Raw genomic sequence first — 11,955 nt, 5'->3', positions numbered from 1 at the left:
CTGCGACCAAATCCCAACAATGCTGATATCGTCAGCACTCCCTTGTGTGCTATAGTGCTTAAACATTCTTAATTTCCTGGAATTATGAACACCCTGCTTTTCAAACGGCATCTCGTAACAGCTGATTGTTTTCACAGGCGTGTCATGCTGGGGTTAAATGTCACAGATGCTGTACTCTTTAACTGGTGTGAGATGATGAGGTCAGGAAAGACATGATTTTTTTTTTTTCCCCCCCTTCACCCTCTGTTAAAATCCTATCAAAGCTGTGTTGTCAATCACCATTCCTTCCTCCCGAGAGATTTTTTTAAGATTTAACAGATTCTTTAGTCTGAGGTCAGAGCGCTCTATGATGGGATGTAGTTCCAAAGAACGGGAACGGATTGTTAGTGATCCCGGAAGGCTCTGGGTCGCGGCCAAGTTGGACCTGGAAGTCTTCAGGGGTGAAGAAAGCATCTGTGTGGTGAGTGTGACTTGACACGTGATCTGGCTGTTGGGTCAGAAATGTGTTGAATGTATCAGAGGAGAAAAGCTGAGCATTATTTCCTCATTTGCTGAATCAGACTGTCACTGATATGCTGGTTAAGATCAATATTGTTGAAGAGCATTTGATTCAATGTGGATGGACATCCGTTTTTACGTACAAATAAATCAATACTCAATACTCTGATTTTCAGGATTTGCTGCATTTCTTTTGCACATAACTCTTACTCCATCAAGCAGCATACATACAATTTAATTTGTTTAAAAAGTGATTCATAGACTTTTTGGCAATCTTCCAGGCACACCTACTGAAAACAGCTCCACGACCCACTTTTGGGTCCCGACCCACTAGTTGAGAACCACTGCACTAATACTCACATTTAAGAGGCTGAAACTCTTCATTTATGACATTTCTGTCACGCCCCAAAAACAGAAGAAAAATTAAAATCACAATATTTGACGATTCATTTTCTGTCCATCCCACCTCTTTATGAACTAATCATTTCAGCTCTAATTATAAACCTGGTTATTCTGGTTTCCTTGGCAACACACTGCATAGTTTTCTATCCCTGCTTAACAACGTGCATATAGTTTATAATACGTACTTCACCGTCACTCTAACCACTGTTTGAATATTGCAAAAAGAATGACACAAACTAACACATTAATATGAATTTTCACCAACTTTAATGTTCACTTTTCAGATGAATTTTGGTACAATAATAGTGCACAGATGTTTTAGTTAATGTAACACCAGTTATTGCTACAGCACAGTAAAATACATTAGTATAGTACTAATAGTAGTATTAATGGAGTGTTGACCAGGACATCTTTGATACAACTTTACACTGTAGCTCATTTTAATTCACCTGTTTAACTGCACTATTCATTCTGATTACATAAGAGGAATGTGAAATGAGCTGTTGGATTAACCCTTAACTAGTAATGGCCAGAAAAGATCAGCTGAACACTTTAATGTTAACACAATACTCTGGGATGTCCTCCAGTCTCTGTATTGTGAAAAAGCCAAAGTATAGCTGCCTCTTATTTTGAAATGCAGGGGATAGCATGACTCTAGCTTTGATGGCAGAGCTGCTCTGTGAACCAGTTTGACCCTAATTAGTTACAAATGTTTCTTTGTACCAAAAACAAACGAACAACTAAAAGAGAACACTATAAACACATTCATCTTGTACCAATTGAAAATGGCTCCACACTATCTGGACTTTCTCACAGAGAAGATATTAGAATAAATTAACATCATGCTTCACATTTTAAGAAGAATTCTTTACAGTCAGGCGCGCAGTTGTCAAAGGGCTACGAAAGAAACATTGCAGACAATCTAGCAGTGGTTTTAGAATTCAAAAAAGTGCAAGATAAAGGCTCATCTACAACATCATATTGTTTTGTGTTGTTTTTTTAAAAGTTGTGATTGTGAGATATTTTACAGATGTGGTTTTTGTAGTTAGTGATTATGGAGGAGTAACACATTGCAAATGCTTATGATCAGTCGTCCAATAGATATCCACAAATGGATAAGTATTCAGTCTTTAGACTCTTGTCCTTTAGTCTCATGTCTTTGCAGTTTGATCATTAGTTCCTATTTGTCCACAGAATCTTTTCTTACAGTGAAAAATTCTTCAGGAGAAAATGCAAACTGTTATATACATTTCTCTAGTGTGTTTGCAGTCTCGTCTGTAAAGGTCACGTGCAAAGCTGGGTCCTTGTTGCACACTGGAAGCTCTTCAAGTGTCCTTCCTGGTTTTGTGTCCTCTAAATCACTCTGCAAAAGCCCCATCTGAGGTTCTTCAACCCTCGGGGTGCCCTGTAATGTCTGTGCATCCCGTTCCCCCGCTTGAAAGGACCCCAGACCCCTGGAGATGTTTCCCTCGGACGGGTACAGGAGAGTCTGCGATGTGTGCACTATTTCCTGCATTTCACGCGAAACCAGGGATGGAGATTCCCTGGAGACGATGGAGGAGGAGAAGCGTCCGTCGGCACAGCGGAACTGCCCGCCGTTCCTTCCGCCTCGCCCTCCCATTTTGCAGAACAGGTACTTAATTTTTTCCATCAACTTGAGGACAACTGTCTTTCTGAGCAGGATGTAGATCCAAGGGTCCAAGATGGGGTTGACAGAGGCCATGCGGATAGCCAGCAGGTCTTTGTTCAACCCATTAAGCTCTTCTTTCTGGTTTGTGTACAGCTGATTCACAAAGATCCTCAACTGTAAGATAAACAGACACATTTAGGAACAATGGTGCACAAGTAACTCGTCACATAGAGGAGCATGGAACAACATTTTCAAATGTAGAGACAATTCCAGAAAGTGTTTATTACATGCCCAAACATGTCTACATTCATTTTACAAGAGAAGGATAATGTTTATTCTCCAGTCTTAAAAAGGGGCTTGGCTCAATATAACTTCTGTGCAACCACAGCGGTGTAGGAATGGATGAAAGCCAAAAAAAACAGTCCCGTTCTTCACCATCATTCATCATAAGAGAGCCTTTGGCCATTGGGCTTCCCCATAGTCTAATCAACAGTCATCTCTTCACACAGCCAGAGTCGCAAATAGAGTTTGACATTTGTCATCTAAAGAAGTGGTTAAACGATGGTTTTACATTTTTCAAATCTGTCTCAAAATCATACATTTTGTACCAGCCATTTTCCTCATGCCTTCCGTTTCTGGGTGGGGATCAATTCTACGGTTCTTGCAAAAATGAAGTCCAAAGGTTAACTAAAGTAATTGCACAAGCATTTGAAGTAAATATGCAACATGTCTGTAAGGTCTGATTTATCTAACTATGGTTGCTAAAGCCTCAAATCGACTTCAGCTGAACTTCATTTCTTTTTACGCAGATTTAAAGACTCAGGATTTTGTTCCAATGCAAGACTCCTTTCATTCCCAGTCTGACCATAACAAGAAAAACAGAAGTGTTCACATGGGCAACTCATTTAAGAGTTATCCTTTTTTTTTTTTATTATCATAAAGTTTCACAACATACAGAAAAGTCTGCATGGCACATGGGGCAAATCTCACGGTCTCTGTTCTCTCAGTTTGAACACTGGAGTGAGGGAAAAAGTCAATCAACTTTCAGGGACAGTTTAAAAAAAAACAAAAAAAAAAAAACAGGCGTGTAAACACAGATCCATTCTCACAACGTGTGTGCTAACTCTGATAGTATGCAAATTCTGTACAAGGAGTGTTCACCATCTTGCATGTGCCGAAGAGAAATGCGTCATCTGACCACAAACCCCAAACACTAGAACACGAAGTTCAAATAGCATTTGCTCCCCTGCACGTTTGTTTTTGTCAATAGGAAAACTTATTTGGTTGATTTTATTGTGATATTGAAGCACAACTATCTTATTTTGATGATGACTCTAGTTAAATTTGATTCTTCCGTTCATGAATTGTGTTACTCCTAAAACAAATACGCGCTATTCTCTCGCATTAATAACTTTTACGCATGCACAGTCCCGCTTTAAAACTTGACTGGATGTATTTTTCCAATACTCACCACTAAAGGTATGGAGCAGATGAGAACCACAGCTGAGGTAGCAATAAGCAGGATCACCATCTGGATCTCTGCAGCAGCTAAACGTCGAAAGCTCCGCCTGCGCCTGAACTCCGCGATGCGCCTTTGGTCTGTGCCCAAAGACGTGCGCCGGAGGAAGCGCTTGTGCATCAGGATCAGAGCCCCGCACACCATCACGTTGCATATGACGGTGGCGAGTACAATGACAGAATTCACACCTGCGTACATCAGATTGAAAGTCTCCACTGCTGTGTCATTGTTCTTCCAGTCTATGAAGCACCAGGTCCCAGGGTTCTGCGGCTTCACCTCTCCGATCCCCACGCTGGGCATCGCGCAGAACACCATGTTGGAGATGTAAATGCCCAAAAGAGTAATGGCAGCGAGCTTTTGGTTGACATACTCGTTGTAGAAATACGCGTGGTTAATCGCCAGAAATCTCTCCATCGACATCGCAAACACGATGCTGAGCTGGACCAAGAAGAAGAAGAGCAGGATGAAGCCGGAGTACTGGCACAGCGGATCCCCGCCTGGCCACGCGCCCTTCACGTAGGTGGCGATAGTGACGGGGCTGGCCAGCAGGGTACCTAGAAGGTCTGTCACCGCCAGGCCACACACGAGCGTGTAAAATGTGGTCTCCTTTTGTTCCTTCCGTGATATCCGTAGAACAACAATAGCGATTACGTTCCCCACCACCCCGAAAATGAACATGATCACCGGGATGGTGGGCGGATTAGCCGCCCGCGGGGATTCCGTGGAGTTCATGTCTGCAGGAAATTATTTTTATTAATTTTTTTTTACTGATTCACACCAAGCAGAGGTTCCTCTTTCACTTCCAAAGTTGTGTCACTTTCCATTAATGCGCGTTCTCTGGGCTCTCCAACAACAACCCAATCCATAGTTTCCAACAACAAAAAAATGTCCCTTTTACGCACACACACGTGTATCATCAAAGTCCGGCCAATTCTTTTAACACAAACACACACAAAAAAAAAAAAAATCCACGAAGTGAATAATCTGGTTCTGTCAGTCTGCAAGGGCACGATGGTCCGATGCTGCCAGCCTTGACTTCACCTTGTTGTCGCTTTCTCAACTGACAGGGAAGTTACTTCGTGGGGCCACTGAAGGCAGCTCCTCCTCTGCGCTTCATTTAAATACCGAGCCGTCTGTCTGACACACAGAGCAGCAAAATGCATGCAGAGGGATAACAAGAAAGTCAGTCAATTCAAGAGGTCACACTGTTCATTTGTATCGCCGAAGTCCCCTAAAAGCTGTGAACAACGCCGGCTACGTGGATCTGTAACCACGAGCGTCACCTCTCACTGACATCAGCAAAGGCATGCCTGTGCATTGGGTAAACCCACACACGTTCAGTTCATTCTGACACACGTTGGAAGAAACCTGCATGTTCATTGAATGAGAATCGGGTGGGCTTTGCTCTGATAATCAACAAAACAAGAGTTTACAAAAAAATATTGATGTCAAAAAAGCTGATCCCTAAGATCAAGCCTGTAATTCTTGCCTTTGAACATTAGTTCAGCAACACTTTGATATATTGTATATTGCATTACCTTTTGAAATGATATGATCTGAAAACCAATACATTCTTTTTTAAACATTTACACACTTTTTTTTTTTTCCCCCACATGGAAGTTGTGCAATTGTGTAATCAGATTGTGTTCATCTAAACAGCTGCAGCAGATCATTGTTTAGAAGTTTATTTAATAGTTCTGATGTCTTTTCATCAACTAAATTGTGAGTTGTACATTATGTTGTCGTGGTCTGTAAACTAAATGTGTCAAAGCGGGGTGTTAGTGTGCGTGTATTGAAAAAAAAAGCTGTGGTGTCTCGTGTGGTTTCAAGCTGTGAAAATGTGTCACGTAGCTCTGCTTACTGAGGTAGGCTACTTCCTGTGACCTCAGAGAGAAGGTTTTTTTCTAAACAAGGAGGAAGAGAAAGTAATGTAGCCTACTCTGAAAGTCCCTCATTCTGTGGTCCCTTTTCTCTAATTAAAATCAAGTAACAGAAGGAAAACATTGTCAACAATTATAAGTATGATGGAACTAATCGCCAGAGCAGGTAAGGTGACAAAGCGAACTCTTAGCTCTGTTTTCATATGTTAACTAAACTGGATGTGTGCCAAAAAGCAGGCAACACTTGAAAATGTTTGAACTGTCTGAATAACAGATTTAAGAGCTTTAATTGAAGAATCAATTAGAAAAATGGAACAATATCAGATGTGAGCTCTACCATCTATTGATGAGTGTTATATTCTATTTGTTGTTGCTTTTGTTGCTTAGCTAGTTTTCTGTATTCTTTGGCTTTATTTATAAAGCTTTGAAATAATAAGGGGTAGGACTGGAAAGGGTTTTTCACTTCATCCTACACCCTTTTTAATCATGGGCTATTAAAAGGAAATCGAGACATTACTGAAAGTATGTTACCCTTTTTTGCTTTGTTTGCATGTATCACCTATTTTATTTGTATTTTATTTTATTAAGTTCGGAATGTTTTTCATAAGATCAATTTTAATATGAACCATGTGCCATTGTTAAACCTATATTAAGTCATATTTTTTTACAGGTTAATATGCTATTGTTGGCGCAGGTAAGCAGGGAATTGTAGAAATGTGTTGTCTATGTCTATAAGATTGTGTTTTTAAATGATCTTAGCCCAAATGAACAGTAAATGGAGTCTTACCCTCTTAGAAAATCATCTCCATATGGAGTGGATTTTTATCAATGTATTACTTTGTTGTTTTAATCTTTGCTATGTGACCTTGAGTGCTTTGAAAGGCGGTTTTAATTAAAATGTATTATTATTATTATTATTTTTAGAAAGAAGATCAAGGGATTCATACAGTTTCAATGCATTTTAAGATAGATTTGAACAAATCTGATACTACAATTCAAAATAGTTCAAGCACATTAATTACACTATGAATGCTTGTTGATCAGAGGATTACTATGATGTGCAGTTATCAGAGTGGATTTCAAACTTGTTTATTAAAATGCACTCCTCAGCCTTATTCCCATAGAAGATTTACTTCTCATGTCTATACATGGTTATGACTATTTATACAATCTTTTGTATCATGTTTGTCTTTGCACACAGCTATTTTTAATAGAGCTTCACCCTGCTCGTTAATAGCGGTACTTTAGGTTCTACTTGTTTTTTTCCCCCTCAGGGCAGAAGCTGCCTTACTCCTTACTCCCAAAACAAAATGGCTAACCAGTCAGGGCGGTCTTCACACCTGATGTGGCTTTGGCACAATGATTAAGTCCCAGCATTCAACTGTTGAGGCACGATGGCTGGCAGTAGCAAGAAAAATTGTAAACACCCAAGGGTGCAAGCAGAGAACAATAGTGTAAGCTCAGGCTTATGTCTGCTGTGGCGCTTCCACTAATTAGTCAAATGTGTTAGGTGAGGTCAAATCTTTTCAAACTGTCGGCAGAGAGTTCAGTCACACTGGAATCAACTTTTCAAAAGGGCAACCACAACCACTTGCTAATGTTCAGTCAGTACACTCGTGATGTATTAGCATGCATGGCTCCGGCATGACGTGGACAGCTTCTGAGCATCTTGTGGTTGGATGCTTCAAAGAAAGCAGTTGATAACATTTGAAGATATGAAAACACTTTTGCTAATGCTCTGGCATAGAAAACGCTGAACTCAATGTAAACCTTTGTTTAGTTTAATCTCTTATCATTTCATATTAACAATTGACAGAGACATGTTGAGGTCATATTTCTCTAGATGAATTGTAAAGCCCTTTCCCAGTGAGAGATGATCACAATTAAAAAAAACAAACATTGAATGTTATCTTATATAAGTCAGCTTTGTGGTCCATTTCCAGAAATGAGACCCCATCATAAAGCAGGGATGGGCAACTTTGGTCACAGCAAGGGCCACGTTCATTTAATTCTCACTGCCAGAGGGCCAAATTCTAGTATACAAAAACAATTACGGTCAATTATGTCTCAAATTTATCTTAACATGTACCAGTTGTCAAATATTATTATGTACATATTACAGAAATTTTGTCATGTTTTCTTCATGTAAAAAATTACCTGAGGGCCACGTTTAGGGTTGATGGGGCTGCATGTGGCCCCCGGGCCGCCAGTTGCCCACCCCTGTCATAAAGCGACGCCTCAGTGTAACACTGCTGGTGCATTCCTTTTTCATGGTATAGTTTTCTCTTTTCCCCCGATGTAAATGAGGTTTATCAGTAAATAATTACAGATCACCATCTACAGCTGTGGTCACATTTTATATTGGAACAGTCTTACTTAAACAGCATTATTGTGAGTTTCTTATTTACATACATATCAATCACATTTCGCGGTCTGAAAAATGTCTGCAAGTATTTCATCTCACTATCTCATATTAGAGGCAGTATTCCTTTATACTAAACTTGAACGGATGGAGAAAATGTTGATTTAAAAGTGAAAAATAAGATGTTTGTCTTAGCCTGGGAAAACCAGAGAAATACTTCAGTTCCCTAGAGAAGGCTAAGCACCAAGTTCAACCCCCCCACACACACACACCCCAGGCTGCCTCCCAAATCTCAACTCAGGTCCACTTCAGGGACAGGGTCATGTCTGTGTCAGGGCATGTGATAAAACCTCATGAAGTCATTCTTCCTCTGGGAACTAATGAAAACACTACAGAGGCATTTATTTGATGATAATGTGTGTGTGCGGGGTGGGGGGTGGTGGTATTATATTCATGTGTAAAGAGAAATCCATGATCAGTTTAATAAATGGTTTGTTTATGAGTGTGCCAATGAGCCTGACATTCTCAGGCTACAAGTGCAGATCTGTATTTTGTTGTTTATTTTACGGTTTGTGACTATGCATGTTTTGCTCTCACACAGTGGTGAGTGCCAACCGTTTTAGAGCCTTATTAAAGCTTAAAGATCGACTTTGTTCTAAAAAAAAAAAAAAAAAAAAGGGAACAGATCAGAGAAAGGCAAGTCCTGATCTGTCCGTACTCATCTGTCAGCTCTCGAACTCCTTTAATCAAATTCAATCACATTAATGAGTCTAAAAAAAGAAAGCCAGTACCATAAGCTACTTAGTTTGTGAGTTGAACTTTGGAGTTTGGAAAGTCCAAATGGTCACACATCCCACACAAATTTCCCATGTCGTTTTGTTAGGAGTAAACCCCCTCAGGGAGTCGGAGTACTCCCGAATTCTGCAAAGCCGCCTAGATTGAAGGTGGAAGCTTTTGGAAGAGGATGTATTCTGGATTTGACCTTGACAGACATTCCTAAATTTCTGTCAGCAGGGGGATAAACTGCTGTTAAAGAGAATTTAAGACAATCTATAAAGACTGATGGAAAACGTGTGCTTCTCAGCTGCAGCCAGCTCCCCTCCAAGAGAAAGCTGATAGCAATTCTGAGAGACTTTCAGATTAGTGTCAATGATGTTTGAAGAATCCCTAAAACGCTATGCTTTTTGTACAGTAAATCATACAATATATATCTATGCATTTAACTTTAAAATGTTATAAAAACATGACTGATAAATAAATCATTGCACAATTTAACAGTGACTATAAATGCAAAGTGTTTGGGGGAGTTAAAAGTTAAGCGGTAACTCTAAAGCCAAGAATACGCCTTACTTTTCAGCCTGATTTAGTCCAGATTTTCCGAGTTGTTCAAGGAATTTTTAAGTCAGGAATTTCAGCCCGATTGCCTGGTGTCAGTCGTGCAAGTTTACACCGAGGCAGATCATGGCCCAAATGGCCCATGGTTCAAATAAGGTAAATGATCGACCCATATATGACTGATAAAAAATAAGAATCCACAGCAAAGTTGATATCATGCAACCAAATACGGCTGTGTTTGCAACTCATGGAAACATCAGGACTCACTGATGTATTATTGTTTAACCACTTTGAATCTGAAGAAAGTTCCTCAGAAGCTTGATATTTCACGCGTAATATGAGAACCCATTGTTTAAAATCGAATGCCTTCCAAATGATTCCTGGTTTGCATTAAAGTGGAATACATCCCGGCCCCTTTTTCCTTTTCCCACAAACTTTTTTTGTGAACAGCCAATGACCATTGAAACGCTGGTGGGTGATACTTCTCGGACTATGCATGCAGCAACCGCTGGTGTTGAAGATAAAAGCCAAAAACGAGGTGTAAAAAAACTGAAGTTCCTGAGTGTCGACTTGAGGATGTCTTCAAAAGCAGAGGAATCCCCAGTGGGACTTAAATTATGTTAACAGACTGGTACCAACAATGGTTTTGGTCTGAATAGTTAATTTCTTCATTTGCAATATTTTATTCACAACTCATCTGTTTTTTTATATTTAGGCATTATTAGTTATTCATACTGTAGTGGCACTCCGTCTCTTTCTTCGTCCTCCGTACCACTTGTTTGAGTCAACTCACAGTATTTGCAACGCGAGCGAAAAGACAGGTCAACTTTCCTTCGTTTTAAAAGGTTTACTGAAAAAACTTCAAAGTAAAATAGAGGTTTAACGCACGGTCAAAAAACTGTGTAGCTTCCATCAATATCGGACTCCAAACTGCTTACGTCACATCCGTCACAACTTTAACTACGCAGTGCTGTCATAACATAAACATCCAAAAACATAAACAATAACCTTTTTTTATCATTTATAAATGACTAAATTATGCCTTTAAAACAATTTTAAACATTATGAATTTACATGAAATTACTGTTATTAGATTTTAATCATTTTTAACTAGATATTTAGTATCAATCAATTATTTGCATATTGGCTCTTACACATACATTTGCATACATTTGCATAACCAGAGGCCTGATTGATTTGACTGACAGGTAGGCATATTGTAGGTTTTTGCCAGGACGCTTGTAAGGATAGTCTGATATTTTTGGGGTGGGGTTGTATGAGGTACTTGTCAACGTTAAGTGTATTATTCCACAGGAGATGCTCACTGATTTTTTTAGGTTGTTGGTTTTTTTTTCAGAAAATTTGCTGAATTTGGTTGTACAAATGACCCAGTCAGCCTATAACTTACTTGCTGGCACTCTGACCGGACCCTTAATAAAAAGGGGCTAAGCTGACGGTCATCTCCTGTGGCTAAAACACTTACTATTGACAAGTACCTCATACAACCCCCGGTTCAAAATGACCAAACTCTCACTTTAAGGCCCACCTTACACTCCACATTTTTGCCTCTTGCTAGACATATTGAGCGTTCTGTTAAGATGAGATGAGAGATGAGATTCAACTTTATTGTCATTACACATATACAAGTATAGAGTAACGAAATGAGGTTTGGCATCTCACCAGAAGTGCAAATAAGCAGAAAGTGCAAGAATCTGTGCTATGTACAAGTAATTACAAAATTTACAGATGTAGACTAAAAAAAAGTGAATTATTGGGTATATATGGCTGGATTAATGGGATGCTATAAATATAAATAAATGCTATAAATATAAGTATATTCTTAGGATTATAATATACAGATTAAGGTGCAGTGAGCATGCTATACTAGTTTACAGATAATACACAGAATATGGACATATTTTACAGGTCGATAACTTATTGAGGTGATATGAACATATTATAATACAATAATACAGGTGGATGAGAGATGTGTGTGTATGACCAGGAGGAGTGGTGGGGGGATGATGGGTGTGAGGTGATGTGCAGGGGAAGGGGGGTCAGTGGGGGGGGCGGAGTTCCGGAGGGAGAGAGAGAGAGAGAGACAGAGTTCAGAGTTCGGGGGTTAGAGTTCAGTAGAGCGATGGCATGTTGGGGCCATGTTGGAGATGGCATTTCCAACATGGTCCCTGCCATCGTTGGGCTTCAAAACAGTCAAAAACCAATGGGTGACGTCAGTCTATGCGACACCAGAACATTTAACATTTTACTAATCATTTACACAAGAGGTTGTACTTGTGTCAAATAAAATCTACTATGACCAAATGGGCAA

The 11,955-nt window shown here is 39.6% G+C and overlaps 1 protein-coding gene across 2 annotated transcripts; it reads right to left on the bottom strand.

Annotated features, from left to right (window-relative positions):
* Nucleotides 1–1,150: 1,150 nt before the first annotated feature.
* On the bottom strand, nt 1,151–5,248 carry ptger4b (prostaglandin E receptor 4 (subtype EP4) b). Of its 2 annotated transcripts, XM_061061322.1 has the most exons (3): nt 4,002–5,248; nt 2,110–2,704; nt 1,151–2,076 (listed from the first exon to the last, which is right to left on the bottom strand). In XM_061061322.1, exons 1-2 carry the CDS (start codon nt 4,779–4,781, stop codon nt 2,141–2,143), a joined length of 1,344 nt encoding a protein of 447 aa, XP_060917305.1. In that variant the 5' UTR covers nt 4,782–5,248; the 3' UTR covers nt 1,151–2,076; nt 2,110–2,140. The 2 variants fall into 2 exon arrangements, with proteins under 2 accessions (XP_060917305.1, XP_060917304.1); XM_061061321.1 differs by having other exon boundaries at nt 1,151–2,704.
* Nucleotides 5,249–11,955: the final 6,707 nt, after the last annotated feature.

This window comes from Labrus mixtus, chromosome 17, assembly GCF_963584025.1.
Source record: "Labrus mixtus chromosome 17, fLabMix1.1, whole genome shotgun sequence".
NCBI lineage: Eukaryota > Metazoa > Chordata > Actinopteri > Labriformes > Labridae > Labrus > Labrus mixtus.
The sequence above is the reverse complement of the archived record's forward strand: the minus strand, read 5'-3'. Positions and strand labels throughout refer to the sequence as shown.